General features: G+C 47.8%; 1 protein-coding gene across 1 annotated transcript in view; it reads right to left on the reverse strand.

Annotated features, from left to right (window-relative positions):
* Positions 1 to 14,399, reverse strand: part of ACSF3 (acyl-CoA synthetase family member 3) — a 169,066-nt gene extending 154,667 nt beyond the window's left edge. The window contains exons 1-2 of the mRNA XM_029075693.2: positions 14,246 to 14,399; positions 2,261 to 2,983 (exon numbers count right to left, since the gene is read on the reverse strand). Coding sequence (XP_028931526.1) covers positions 2,261 to 2,944 — 684 coding nt within the window. The 5' untranslated portion in view covers positions 2,945 to 2,983; positions 14,246 to 14,399. The remainder of the gene's footprint in view (positions 1 to 2,260; positions 2,984 to 14,245) is intronic.
* Positions 14,400 to 15,878: the final 1,479 nt, after the last annotated feature.

Genomic DNA, 15,878 nt, shown 5'->3' on the forward strand with positions numbered 1-15,878 from the left:
CCTGCTCGGGATTGGCCACGCACAACTAATAATAATAATAATAATGGCATTTGTTAAGCGCTTACTATGTGCAAAGCACTGTTCTAAGCGCTGGGGGGGATACCAGGTGATCAGTTTGTCCCACCTGGGGCTAACAGTCTTCATCCCCATTTTTACAGATGAGGTAACTGAGGCTGAGAGAGTTAAGTGACTTGCCCAAAGTCACACAGCTGACAAGTGGCGGAGCCGGGATTAGAACCCATGACCTCTGACTCCCGAGCCCGTGCTCTTTCCACTGAGCCACGCTGCTTCTTTACCTGGAACTCCCTCTCTCTTGACACCGCTCGTCTTCAAAGCCCTTCTGAAATCATTCAATCGTATTTACTGAGTGCTGTGTGCAGAGCACTGTACTAAGCGCTTGGAAAGTACAATTCGGCAACAGATAGAGATGATCCCTGCCCAACAACGGCTCACAGTTTTGAAAATGACTGTCTAGGTCGGGGTTTGGTCGGGGGAGGGCATCCAGGAAATATTGAGTTGGAAAAATGTAAAATTTTAAGGATCGTTACGGAGCACTGATTTTTGGATCCAAATTCAGATTTTCTTAAAAACTTGAGTTCTCTTGCTCAATAAGTACCACTGACTGATTGAGAACAGATTCCAAAAGCAAGGATACACACAGTAAGCACTCAATAAATATGACTGATTGATTTCGTCTGTTCAGAACCTACCAGCCTCGTGTTGCCCTGGGTAACCCCTTATCCTGCTGACCCAAGATTTGGTGAACAACTCCTTGTTCAGCCCATTCCTATGACTTTGTAGACTCTGTAGTCTGAGTCTTTCCAGACTGAAGGGTTGAAACCTTTTAATGGCATTTTTAAGTGCTCGCTACGTGCCAGGCGCTCACTAAGTGCTTGGATAGATCTAAGATGATCAGGTTGGACACAGCCCATGTCCCACAGAGGGCTCACAGTCTTAACCCCCATTTTACAGGTGAGGTAACTGAGGCAGAGAGAAGTTCAGTGACTTGCCCAAGGCCAAGCCGCACGCAAAGAGCAGAGCCGGAATTAGAACCCAGGTGCTTCTGACTCAGAGGCTCGTGTTCTATCCACTAGACCACACTGCTTCTCAGTATAATCTATCCTCTTAAAAACCTTCTTCATTCCCCCGGTCATCTTGGCTGCTCTCTTCTGTACTTTCTCCGGTTCTTATATCCTCCCTCAGATGTGGTGGCCCGAGTTACACACAGCATTCGCGGTGAGGGTACCCCATGGTTTTATTTAGCCAAAGTCTGCCTTCTGTCTTGCTTTCTATTTCCTTTGGGAAGACAATGAGCAGCAAGCATCATCTCTACGTCCTCAGAAAGAAATGCTTCAAAGTAATATAATCCTAAAGTCAATCAATGGTATCTATTGGGTGCTTACTATAATACAGTGCCTGGCACATAATAAGCACTTAAATACCATTATTACGATGATGATGATGCACAGAACACGGTTCTAAGGGCTTGGGAGAATACGACAGAATTAACAGATATGTTCCCTCCCAATAATGAGCTTAGAATCCAGAAGGAGAGACAGACAGTGATATGAAAAAATAAGTAATTTATATTTATTATAAATAAGTAATTTATAATAATTTCAGGATATGTACATACGGGCTGTGGGGTTACAGGTGGGGCGAATATCAAATGACCAAAGGTCACAGATGGAAGTGCATAAAGAGAAGTCTGTTTGCCCACACCACACATGGGTATATTTTGATGCAGTTATTCTACTACAGAAGTAAAGCAAGTTTCTAGAATTTTAAAAAATATTCATTTCCTTTAATGGTTTGATCTTACATGACCCAAGAACAATGAGACTGCTTACTTAAGGAAATCTTTACACCCAGCTGATGACTGGCTAGTTTGGGGGATATTTAGCTCAGCACTATCTGGTCTTTGCTTATCTGAACTAGAGTTGGGTGTTTTTTAATTTTGTAATTTAACTCTCGCCAAGGCAAGCAAGGTCCTCGTAGGCAGGGAACATGTCTGCCAACGCTACCGAACTCTTCTAAGCACCTAGCGTGACATACAGTAGGCGATCAGTAAATACAACTGATTGACGGAAAGCAATTGAATAGTAATATTAAATTGGACTTGACCACCGGGGCATCGCTTCCAGGATGACTCATTTTTCCAGCCAGGGCGGCCTAGACTGATCGATAAATGGTCCAGTGCTAGAACAGAACGTTTTTACGGCGAGGCGGCTATTGTGGCCCCGCATCCAAACCCGCTCACCACGGCTCTGATGTTCCGGTGCGTACTAAGGACTCCCTTTGGTCTTCCTGTAGTCCCACTTGTATAGATGATCATGGCACCTCTGTCTTTCCACTCTCTCTCTGGACAGAGTTCTGCTGCCTGCTCACCTCTCCCACTGTCGAAGACAGCGGGCGTCAGTGGCAGAAGCTGAACCCCTATCTTCTTGACGACGGGGGTTAGGAGATCCACATACTCTTCTCCTGCAATGACCAACGAGCTCTGGGAATCTTGGATGAAGTACTCCAGCTCGGAAGCTGGGTGCTTCCTATAAAGAGGCACGGCAATGCCTCCGCTCATCCAGGAGGCCCACTGGGCCACGACGTAAGAAACGTCATTGGAGCAAATGAAAGAGATTCTTTCTTCTTTAACGTCTCCATCGGGACAATCGCGCAATCTACAGATGTGCTGGGACAAGCGGAGGCTCTTGAAGTAGAGGTCTTTGTAGGAGTACTGCCCACGCTGGTCAGCGATGGCAATTTTGTCCCCAAAGGCCAAAGCTCTGGTGAAAACCGGGGCGGCCCTGTCGCTCCGAATCGTCCCGGCAGTGTGAAGGAGTCGGCCGACCCGGTAGACCCTCCTCAGCGCGGGGGAACTCCGCCTACAACAGGAGGGAGCAGGAGCCATGCGCTGGAATGGCCAGCTGACCCGGAAAAGCATCTTCATGGCAAGTATTCTTCTTCTAATATTTGCCTACTTACAATGCTGCAAAAAAAAAAAAAATTAAGAAATTAAAAAAATGAATATGCTACTACTAAGCAGCAGACTATATAGGCCACCATATATGTCTCACCTCAAATAAGATGACAAATTAAATCAGATTCACATTATATTTCCAAAAAAAATTTACTATCGCAGGACGACATATGTATAACACTGCCCTGGAAAGCTTCATCATGCAGCAGGTTTAAATATTTAAACCACCGAGACTCTGACTCAGCCCAACTCACTTTTATCTCAAAGCTGACGGTGTTCTCTCCCAAGCGCTTAGTACAGTGCTCTGCACACAGCAAGCACTCAATAAATAAGATCCACTGATTGGCGGTGACAAGGAGTTTCAATTAGCTTAGTAATAATACCTGCAGTATCTGTTAGGTGCTTTTATGTGGGAAGACTGTACTATGTGTCAGGGTAGATATGAGGTAACCAGATCAGACACAGTCTCCATCCCGTATGGGGCTCACAGTCTAAGGGGAGGTGGGTCAAGAAGGAATTTAAGATACAGTAAACATTTTCTCCTGGGTAAAGTGAAATTACAGTTAACTACAAATGCTTCCTGACATTAATAGATAACAATTTAGGAATTAGAAAACAGTCAAGGTTAGAGATCTTTAAAAAAAAAAATACAGGTGCATACCCGGAAATGGGGGGAGGGAGGCAAAAATGGGCAGATAAGAAGTGGGGAAGAAATGAATACGTAAATTCAAAATAACTAAAAGAAATCTCTTCCTAGCAAAGTGAGTTATTAACTAACCTTGAAGGGGAAACCGAAGAAATGCCTCAACAACTAGTCTAGGCCTCGGAGAAGACGGTACTGCAGTAACCATGCTTCATCCCTGCCGTAACTCTCCGATTTACAAGAAGACAGGCTCGCTCACATCAAAATGCCTTACGCTACAAGCTCTGCCCTTTCCTACATTGAATACGGGCTCATGTCTGAGCCTTTTTGAAAATGTTTAAATATACAAAAACCCAAAATAAAACAATCGCCACATGATGCTATAAACCACCCAGCAGGTGTTCGCCACAAGAACGGATGACTAGGTGGGAAATTACTTTGACAGACGTTCATCTAAAAGCCTCTTGAGAACTAACTGCCCAGCTCCCTCCTACCTGTGCCCGGAAGCGGCATGGCCTAGCGGAGAGAGCACGAGCCTGGGAGTCCGAGAATCTGGGTTCTAACCCCAGCTCTACCACTTGTCTACTGTGTGACCTTAGGTAACACAACTTCTTTGTGTCTCAGTTCCCTTCTCTATAAAATACCTGTTCTCCCTCCCCATAAGACAGTGAGCCCCACGTGGGACAGGGACCGTGCCCAACCTGATCATCTGGTATCGACCCCTGCGTTTAGCCCAGTATACAGTGCACCACAATACCTCTACTATCATCATCAACCGGAGAGAAGAGTGATCTGGGAAGATCGGAGAGAGAGAGATTCCGGCTACTCTTTACTAAAGTTTTGCTTATTAGCCAGAGGAGTGTGGTTTGTCCTTATTCCACCGGACACTGGATTCTGTGGGAGGACAATTTGGGCTGCTGCGAAAGCTGTGCTTAAAGACAATTAAGTGGATGGATTTGATTCTTTCTGAAGCACAGAACTGCAGAAAAATAAAAAAGAGGCAGGACTCTCCTTAGTTACAAATGCATTGGTAACAGTTTATAATTAAAATGTAGCTCTGGATTTCAAAACCAACTGCTTTCCCAAAAGAAGCAAATACACTGTTAAACTCCCAACTTTTATTCCCTCGCCATTGCTCCCTTCCTTCCCAGTGTTCTCCAAGGCCAAGTTAAGATGTTTCCAGCCATCAGTTCTTATAACCACGTCAGCCCACCCTGAAGTGAAGCAGCTCACACCTGTGTGCCATCTGGGTGCCACACCTGTGGGCCCAGGCTTGGGGTGTCCCGAAGGGAGCTGGATTCCCCAACGTCAATTCCAGCTTCCCCAAGATCTCTAATATACCGCAAAACATGAACTGAGCCCCTCAGAAGATCTGTGGGGACCCCAAGTTCTTACCCTGTAATTCAGCCTCTCTCTTTTTCTGTCTGACTGGGCCCATTTGGCTTCGCTCACTACTCCGGTGCACTTTCTCTCTGACTTTGGTCTCTGCTTGGCTTCTTTCTCTCCACTCTTTCTTTCTCACAGTTTTGTATTTTTCCACGGGTCCTCCAACCCCATCGCTAGCCTCTCTCCCTGAGAACCAGCCTGTTCTCTCAGCTGGCTGGGCCTCTTAGATGTGTCTTCCTTCCTTGGCCCAGACCCTCAGCTACGCTTGCGGGCTATCGTTGCTTTATCAGCTCAAATCCCCATGTCTCACAGGCTCTCTCTCTAACTGATATATTTCAACCAACTGGATTTCGGGTCATTCAGCCAAATTATTTCCTGGATGTAACAGGCAGAATCTACCGGTACCAGACACAGTTCCTAGCGGCAATCTAAAAAGCAATAAAATGCTGGCTCCTCGGTACGCTTTGCGCTAATAAAGTTTCTGGTTCAAAAATGGGTCTGAAAATGGTCTGCATAATTTCTGCTCCAGGAAAAGTCCCATTTTCTAAGAAAACCACTGTGTGGGCTTTAGGAAATAGAAAAGAAGAAATGTGATAAACACGTGGGGTGCGCTAGTGGAAAGAAACAAAATTGTGAAAACCAAACTGTTTTCCTTTCTCACTTCTAGTAAATTCTTCCGTATTTGCTTTACAGTCTTTTAAAAAAAAAAACGGAAAACAAATTGGGCTGCAAAAATAAAAACCGACTTATCTAAGTTGTGGCCTTAAGGCCAGATTCTTGCTGATGAGAGAACGAGAGAGATGTGAAGAGGGGTGTTAATTGGAAGTGACGGCATTTACTCAAGTCACTGAGGAGCAGCGCGGTACACTTGGAAGTTGAAAGGCCTGCACTGTAGAACTAAATACTCTCCCATGATTTGGTTTTCTCCGCAAGGCCCAACGTGTTAGCTGCAATGTCACAACAGCGGAGTCCAAAAATTACATTCTCCTCCCTTCGCCACCACATCAATTCCGATTAACCAGAACAATGAGTTTTCGCTCCAACCGGTCCAGAACACTCAGGGGACTTTAACGGACAGGCCCCGTCAGGGCCGCCGTGGCTGCGTAGTTAGCTGGTTCGGAGTCAAGGTCGAGGTGCTTTTCTATTACTTAACCCTGTTATTTAGGGGCTTTGCTGCAGCTGAGCTACACAAAGCCCAGAAATGAACCGGAACCGAGGAGCTTTCCGGGAGGGTCTGTGCAGAGCGGGAGTTCAGGGTCCCAGCGAGGGGAGTCGGGAGGGCGGTGTGGAATGGATTATGCCAAATTCAATTGTTCTATCAGTGGGGAGGTGTTTGTGGGTCAAATCTATAAGGAGAAAAGGGATTCCGTTTGCAGAAAACCAGTCGGGGAAGGAAGCAGCATGGCCTAGTCGAGAGGGCTCGGGCCTGGGAGTCACGGGTTCCAATCCTGACCCCTCCACTTGTCGGCTGTGTGACCTTGGGCAAGTCATTTCACTTCTCTGTGCCTCAGTTACCTCATCTGTAAAATGGGGATCGAGACTGTGAGGCCCATGTGGGACAAGGGACTGCGTCCCACCCGATTTGCTTGTATCCACCCCAGTGCTTGGTACAGTCCCTGGCACATGGTAAGTCCTTAAATACCATAATTATTCTTGTTATTATTATTAGTGCCTGGCACAGGGTTCGACCCACGTAGGTGCTCACTAAATACCACTGATTGATCTGGTAGTCCCAGAGTGAGAAGGTTTGGGATTTTCATTTGAACCTAAGAGGAAAAGCAAACTCAACTTTCCTAAGCCCCGAGAGCTACAAGAAAAGTATCCTAAAATGGCAAAGGAGAATTGACAGAGGCGGAGTTCATACTACATGCAGGGCTCAACAGAAGTTTATTTCTTGGTTTAGTCATCAAACAAAATTATCTTTGATCAGATGCTCTCTGCTTTCTGCCCGATTTTGACTTGTTTAACTGCTTGATGGCACACCTCGATTCCCTTCTGCCTAGTTTTCCATGGGATTAAATGGGCAGCCAGCTTGTCAACCTAGATGATTCACTCATCACTGCCAAGAAGACGAGTGTATTCGTTGGACACTGGAATACACCGACCTAGACAAGCGCAGCAGCACGGTGTAGTGGATAGGACACGGGCTGGGAGTCAGAAGGTCATGGCTCTACCACCTGTCTGCTGTGAGACCTTGGGCAAGTCACTTAACTCCATTGAACTTCAATTACCTCATCTGTAAAATGGGGATTAGGACTGTGAGTCCCACGTGGATCAGGGACTGTGTCCAACCTGAATAGCTTAGATTTGTCCCAGTGCTTAGAACAGTGTCTGCCTCAGAGTAGGCGCTTAGCAAAAATACTATCATTATTATTACAGTGGTATTTATGTATTTAGATTTTACTTGGGGGACACGCAATTGCACTCGGAGTTGGGAAAAAGCAGCATTTTTTTATTTAGCCTGCTTATGGTTAAGGAACCGCTCGTCACCCACCTCGGGACTCATATCAAAATGAATGGGACTGAGATCTGTTCCTCACATGGGCGGCTAAGCAGTTTCCAGGTCTCAGCCTTTCCCTCCCACTAGCACTGACTCGCTGAGACTCAGTCTACACAAGCAGGCACGTCCAAAGGTCGTGGCTCTGAAAAGGATCTGCACGTGATAGAAAATCCTTCTAATGCCAACTGGAGACAAAACTCGGTTTCCAATCAGTTCACAAAAAGCATACAAAAAAATCACCTGAAGTGCTGCCATACGGAGTCCATTGCGCCTACCTCTGGAGACACCCGTTCAAATCCAGACTCACTGGAGCAGATGACACTAGCTTGGTGGGCTCCCCACAGACCAACTGAACGGCCCCACACCTCGGGAGCTAAATTCTAAACCTGCACAGTAGGCAGAAACGTGGATCCAAAACTAAGCAACGCTTAACTCGCATAATCACAAGCATTATTTCCCAAAGATTAATTTGAATTTTTTGTCTCTTCTACTCCAGGGCCAAGTCACCACTTATCTCCCATCAACCCTTCCTCCACATACAATGTTCCCCTGAAGAAATGAAGGAAAAGGCAGTCTCTGTTGGAAGAAACTTCTTGAGTTGTAATAATGGCCTATTAGTAGTGGGAAACAGCATGGCTGGTAGAAAGAGCACAGACCTGGGAGTCAGAGGACCTGAGTTCTAATTCCAGCTTATTATCTGCTGTATGACCTTGGGCAAGTCGCTGAACTTCCCTGTGCCTCCGTAACCTCATCTGTAAAATGGGGATTAAATCCTCCTCCAATATAGACTTGGGACAGGGACAGGGACAAGTGGGACAGGGACTTTGACTATCCTGATGCCTGATGACCTTGTATCTAGTCCAGTGCTCAGTTCAGTGCCGGCCACCTAGTAGAAGCTTAGCAAGAACCATAAAAAGAAGTACTAGTGGTATTTATTGAGCACCACCTCAGTGTGGCCCACTGTACTGAGGGTCAGGTTGGGGATCATCACTAGGCAATGCGTAGTGGGTACTTTCATGTCACATTTTACAGTACTCCACTTCAGTAGGTACGTGCTCAGAGAAGCGCCGCTGAACAATCTTTAGGACTTGTGGGTAGGGTGAGGTGTGGCGGGGGTAAATTGCCCATTCCACTGGTTGAATAACTCTCATCCAAATTATTTTCTTGATTTTTCTTTTCTCGCCTCTCTTCCACGCAACAAAGAAATCCTTCTCCTGTCCTAATTGGTATTTAATATTTGAGCGCCAACGATGGCACTAAATATTAGCAGGTAGTTATTAAATCCCTTTCAATTACGCAACTTAAATATTCAGAAGTAATTGTCGAAAAGCACTAAATGCCTTTTAGAGACATCCCCGCACATTAACCAATTTCCTGGGTAAGTTTCAACCCCGATCCGGGATCCGCTGGTACATCTTGATGGAAGGCCGGGCAGGTTGGGTTGGGACCTGGCTGCCCATTGTCGACCCCGCCAAATTGACCCGGGGTAGCCCAATGTTTCAAAGTGGAGTTTAGTGTGGCTTTTGGCTAACGCTGCCCGTGATACAGGGCCAGGCTTCCCGGTAGGCAGAACGAAGCCACAGTTCCTCACCTTGAAACACTGACCAATGCCACCCATTCTATCTATCTGTATTGACATCTGTCTCCCCGGCTCTAGACTGTGAGCTTACTGTGGGCAGGGAATGTCACTGCCTATTGTGCAGCACAGTGCAGTTTACTGTACTGTTTCTTGTACAGTACAGTGCTCTGTACATAGTAAGGACCTAACAAATGCGACTGAATGAATGAATAACCTTCTTATCTTGCACGGCGTAAACCTACTGCATGGATCAGTGGATAGAGCACGGACCTGGGAGTCAGAAGGACCTGGGCTCTAATCCTAGCTCTGCCACCTGTCTGCTGTGTGACCTTAGGCGGGTCACTTAACTTTTCTGGGCCTCAGTTACCTCATCTGTAAAAACGGCGATTAAGACTGGGAGCCCCATCTGGGACAGGGGCTATGTCCAACCTGATTGGCTTGCATCTGTCCCAGCGCTTAGAACAGTGCTAGACACATAGTAAGCTTTTAACAAATACCTTTATCAACACCATCTTCTCTTTGACTGGTGTATAATCTTGTATTTTAGAGGACTGTCAATTTGCCACCTAGACACCGTTCGTCTTGTAGGAGATGTTGACCTAGCTGAACAAATTGTAAGCTCCTTCAAGGCAAAGGTCAAATCTCTTAATCTCTTTTGTTCTTATTTCCACTTCTTGGTAAATTACCATACACCCTGTGGTGCTCAAAAAATGCTAATTGAGGAGAAAATGCCAGTGAGGCATTAATCAACAAAAATATTAATGACACCACACTGAATGCTCCACTCAAGGGTAGGAATCATGTCTCACATTGCTTTGGCTCCCAAATTCCTAGCTCAGGACCATGCACATAGTGATATTCAGTAAATCCTGGTGTTACTGACCCTTTCGTTCTAAAAAATCTTTTCCACTTTCCCTTCTTGTGTTAAGCTGCCCATAGACATGGCCTGTTTGGAGGACATGGTCATGAGCAAGTGAGGGCAGATGATTTCCAAATGAATGAAAACGCACCTGATTTGTTTATTTACACATCCAAATTCCTCAACTCCCAACATTTATATTTATTATGCCTATCAGACAGGATTATCAGATGACGGTTTCCTCCCAGCACATTAGGCTTCGAGACTGATGATATTAGCAAGGGAAAAATGAGTTAAGACTGGGTGGCGCTTAAAGGGCAGTGAATATTCCCTTTAATGCCACATCTGCATTTTTTGGTTTTGAAGAACATACATTTTTAGTTAGCTTACATTCAAAAGTTTACAACACACTCTAGACTAGTGCATTCATACTAAGAAAACCAGGAGATTACTCGCTTGGAAACTCGGGCATTTTCTACACAATTAATTTCCTTACTAGGAAATCTAAAGTTATTAACAAGAATTCGATTCATCATGTTCCTAAATTCAGATATGCCAACTGAACACACTGATCCATCCCATCCACTCCGCTCGAGAGACAGTACAAACAAACAAAAAAAATCTAACATTGTCCAAAAGGGAGTGACGAAGTTCTGGGGGAATAAACTGACCCCTGACATTTTACACTGGGATAGGGACCAATTGAGAAGAAATACTGATCTGGGTTGGAAAATAAGACCTGTGAGGTGGGGTTAGTTTATCAGGGAGAAAAAGATGGCTGTCGGGGGTTTAATCATCAATGGTATTTATTGAGCGCTTACTATGTACAGAGCACTGTACTAACAGCTTGGGAGCGTACAACACAACTGAATTAGCAGATATGTTCCTTCCCCCTAAGTGTCTTTGGACGCCTGAGAGATTACTATAAGAATGATTAGCAGTTGCCAGTGGGAAATTGAAGTATGTGAGACTTTGGTTGGACATAAAGAACTTTCCTCCTATGAAGACGACAAGCACAAATACGATGCTACTAGATGCTGTAAAACTGATTATGAAGATGCTTAGCTAATATGCTTTGGGTATAAGCAACAACCTAGTTAGCCAGCAATGCTCCCTGCAAACCCAGAATAAATAAATGTTTGATTTGTCCCGGGTGCAGGCAGAGAGCCAGATCAGATGCCTTGAGGACACTTCCTACCTTCCTTTAGAGGCGCTTAGAGTTTTTAATACTCTAATACTCCATCACTCGACTTCAACTTCAGATGACACGCAGATCTACATCTCCGCCCCTGTCCTCTCCCCCTCCCTTCAGGCTCGCATCTCCTCCTGCCTCCGGGACGTCTCCACCTGGATGTCGGCCCGCCACCTAAAACTCAACATGAGCGAGACTGAGCTCCTCATCTTCCCTCCCAAGCCCGGTCCGCTCCCAGACTTCTCCATCACCGTGGATGGCACGACCATCCTTCCCGTCCCGCAGGCCCGCAATCTCGGTGTCATCCTTGACTCGTCCCTCTCGTTCACCCCACACATCCTATCCGTTACCAAGACCTGCCGGTTTCACCTCTACAATATCGCCAAGATCCGCCCTTTCCTCTCCACCCAAACGGCTACCTTACTATTACGGGCTCTCGTTATATCCCGGCTAGACTACTGTGTCAGCCTTCTCTCTGACCTCCCTTCCTCCTCTCTCGCCCCGCTCCGGTCTATTCTTCACTCCGCTGCCCGGCTCATCTTCCTGCAGAAACGATCTGGGCATGTCACTCCCCTTCTTAAACAACTCCAGTGGTTGCCTATCGACCTCCGCTCCAAACAAAAACTCCTCACTCTAGGCTTCGAGGCTCTCCGTCACCTTGCCCCTTCCTACCTCTCCTCCCTTCTCTCTTTCTACCGCCCACCCCGCACGCTCCGCTCCTCCGCCGCCCACCTCCTCGCCGTCCCTCGGTCTCGCCTATCCCGCCGTCGACCCCCGGGTCACGTCCTCCCGCGGTCCTGGAACGCCCTCCCTCCTCACCTCCGCCAAACTGATTCTCTTTCCCTCTTCAAAACCTTACTTAAAAATCACCTCCTCCAAGAGGCGTTGCCAGACTGAGCTCCTCTTCCCCCTCTACTCCCTCTGCCATCCCCCCTTTACCTCTCCGCAGCTAAAGCCTCATTTTCCCCTTTTCCCTCTGCTCCTCCACCTCTCCCTTCCCATCCCCACAGCACTGTACCCGTCCGCTCAACTGTATATATTTTCGTTACCCTATTTATTTTGTTAATGAATTGTACATCGCCTCGATTCTATTTAGTCGCCATTGTTTTTACGAGATGTTCTTCCCCTTGACGCTGTTTAGTGCCATTGTTCTCGTCTGTCCGTCTCCCCCGATTAGACCGTAAGCCCGTCAAACGGCAGGGACTGTCTCTATCTGTTGCCGACTTGTTCATCCCAAGCGCTTAGTACAGTGCTCTGCACATAGTAAGCGCTCAATAAATACTATTGAATGAATGAATGAATGAACTTCAAAGAGCTGCTGTTTCAATGAAACTGGTCGCTGGTGCCCTTTTTCCTTGGCCACTAAGATCAAGGGAGAGGGAATCAGAAAGGAGGTCCATAAATGTGCGTGTACCCAAAAGGCCTCACTGCCAGGAAATGCTTTCGAAGAAGTGCTGAAAGAATTCCGTTACCATCCAAATCACCCTTAGACATTTAAAAAGCAAAACAAAAAAACCCCAGAAACAGACCTACACCATTTACTATGCAATGAATCTTCTAAAAAGTCAAGCAGTACAACAGTGAGGGCCTGTGAGAACCACTTGTCACTGAGAAGCGGTGTGGCCTAATGGCTGGAGCACAGGCCTGGGAGTCACAAGACCTGGGCAGTGCGGCTCAGAGGAAAGAGCCCGGGTTTAGGAGTCAGAGGTCATGGGTTCTAATCCCGGATGCACCACCTGTCAGCTGTGTGACTTTGGGCAAGTCGCTTGACTTCTCAGTGCCTCACTTACCTCATCTGTAAAATGGGGATTAAGACTGTGAGCCCCAAGTGGGACAACCTGATTACCCTGTACCTACCCCAGCGCTTAGAACAAAGCTCAGCACGTAAGCGCTTAAGAAATACCAACATTATTAATTATTCATTCAATCGAATTTCTTGAGCACTTACTGTGCGCAGAGCACTGTACTAAGCACTTGGGAGAGTCCAACATAACAATAAACAGACACTTTCCCCATCCACAAAGAGCTCAGTCTAGAGAAGCTGACCGTTCTGATCCGGCCACTTGCCTTCTGGGTGACCTTGGACAAGTCACTTAACTTCTCTGTGCATCAGTCTCCTCAACTGTAAAGTGGGGATTCCTGTTCTCCCTCCTACTCACACTGTGAACCCCACACGGGACTGGGACTGTGTCCAACCTGATTAACTTGCATCCACGCCGGAGGGAAGAGCCGAGGGCGGGGGAGCCGGAACCTGCCCTGAAGCACGCCCCGCCTCGGCCCCGGGGGACCGGACCTCACCCCCGGGGTCCAGGCCTCACCCCTGGGACCAGACTTCACCCCAGGGGACCAGGCTTCACCCCACAGGGACCAGGCCTCACCCCAAGGGGCCAGACCTCATCCTAGGGGACCAGACCTCATCCTAGGGGACCAGCCCTCACCCCAGGGGACCAGGCCTCACCCCAGGGGACCAGGCCTCATCCTAGGGGACCAGACCTCTTCCTAGGGGACCAGGTCTCACCCCAGGAGACCAGACCTCTTCCTAGGGGGCCAGGCCTCACCCCAGGGGACCAGGCCTCATCCTAATAATGTTGGTATTTGTTAAGCGCTTACCATGTGCCGGGCACTGTTCTAACCGCTGGGGTAGACACAGGGGAATCAGGTTGTCCCACATGGGGCTCACAGTCTTAATCCCCATTTTACAGATGAGGTAACTGAGGCACAGAGAAGTTAAATAACCTGCCCAAAGTCACACAGCTGACAAGTGGCCGAGCCGGGATTCGAACCCATGAACTCTGACTCCAAAGCCCGTGCTCTTTCCACTGAGCCACGCGGTCCTCCTAGGGGACCAGGTCTCACCCCAGGGGACCAGACCTCTTCCTAGGGGACCAGGCTTCATCCTAGGGGACCAGGCTTCACCCCAGGGGATCAGGACTCACCCAGACACCAGGCCTCACCCCAGGGGAGCCACACCTCAACCCAGGGAACCAGACCTCATCCTAGTGAACCAGGCTTCACCCCAGGGGACCAAACCTCATCCCGGGGACCAGGCCCCATCCTGGGGGATCAGGCTTCATCCCAAGGACCAGGCCTCACCCCAGACACCAGGCCTCACCTCAGGAGCTTCCGCCGCCTCCGGGCCTGGTACTCACAGACCCGTCTCGGGGGAGAGGGAGGTAAACTAGGGTGGGAGACGACACTCTCCCGTTACTATTTGCCCCGCTCCCCGGACCCGTGCGGGACCCTAATCCCTGACGGACTCAGACGGGCCGCCCAAAAATACATTCCCCGGAGGAACCGCGGCCGCCGAGAACGAGTTCCGCCGCGCAAACGTTCCCCCTGCTTCCCATCTTGCTCCCAGCCCCTCGAAAATAATAATAATAATAATAATCATGATGATGATGATATTTTTAAGGGCTTTACTATGTGCCCGCTCTGTATTAAGCACTGGGGTGGACGCAAGCAAATCTAGTTGGACACAGTCCCTGTCCCATGGGGAGCTCACAAACCCCATTTGACAGCCGAGGTAACTGAGGCACAGAGAAGTTAAGGGACTCGCCCAAGACCACGCAGCAGACAAGTGGAGGGGACGGGATTTGAACCTAGGCCCTTCTGACTCCCGGGCCCGTGCGCTATCTTGAAATCATGAAGTCCCAGACGTGGGAAAAGCCACCAGAGTTCATTCATTCATTCAATAGTATTTATTGAGCACTTACTATGTGCAGAGCACTGTACTAAGCGCTTGACAAGGTGATCAGGTTGCCCCACGTGGGGCTCACAGTCTTTATCCCCATTTTACAGATGAGGTCACTGAGGCCCAGAGAAGTTAAGTGACTCACCCAAAGTCACACAGCTGACAAGTGGCTGAGCCGGGATTTGAACCCATGACCTCTGACTCCCAAATCCATGCTCTTTCCACTGAGCCACGCTGCTTCTCTTAAGTTCATCTGGGCCAGGGGAGTGGACTGGGGCTTGCGTCCTTTTTTTTAAAAAAAGAAAAAAACAGTACTGTCACCCCAAAGTAGAAGTGGTTCTTCCTGATTCGAACCCAAACCTGTACTTGTGAGAGGCTCCCTTTCTACTCCTATGCTGAGGCAAGACATGCACTGTTGGCAGTGGGAGAAAGTGGCTTAGTGGAAAGAGCCCGGGCTTGGGAGTTCACAGATCGTGGATTCTAATCCCGTCTCCGCCACTTGTCTGCTGTGTGATTTTGGGCAAGTCACTTCACTTCTCTGGGCCTCAGTTACCTCACCTGTAAAATGGGGATTAAGACTGTGAGCCCCACGTGGGACAACCTGATTACCTTGCATCTACCCCAGTGCTTAGAACAGTGCTAGGCACACAGTAAGCGCTTAACAAATACCTTCATTATTAAGCACTTAGTGCTCTGCACACAGTAAGCGCTCAATAAATACAATTGAATGAATGAATAGTAGTAGTTATAATATCTGCTAAACACCTACTGTGTGCAGAGCTCTGTACTAAGCCATTCAGCATTCCGCTGTTAGTGTTCACAACGCAAGCATTTCCCCCTCTCCCTTCCCATCCCCTCAGCACTGTACTCGTCCGCTCAACTGTATATATTTTCATTACCCTATTTATTTTGTTAATGAAATGTACATCGCCTCGATTCTATTTAGTCGCCATCGGTTTTTACGAGATGTTCTTCCCCTTGACGCTGTTTAGTGCCATTGTTCTTGTCTGTCCGTCTCCCCCGATTAGACCGTAAGCCCGTCAAACGGCAGGGA

Source organism: Ornithorhynchus anatinus, chromosome 11 (assembly GCF_004115215.2).
Source record: "Ornithorhynchus anatinus isolate Pmale09 chromosome 11, mOrnAna1.pri.v4, whole genome shotgun sequence".
Lineage (NCBI taxonomy): Eukaryota > Metazoa > Chordata > Mammalia > Monotremata > Ornithorhynchidae > Ornithorhynchus > Ornithorhynchus anatinus.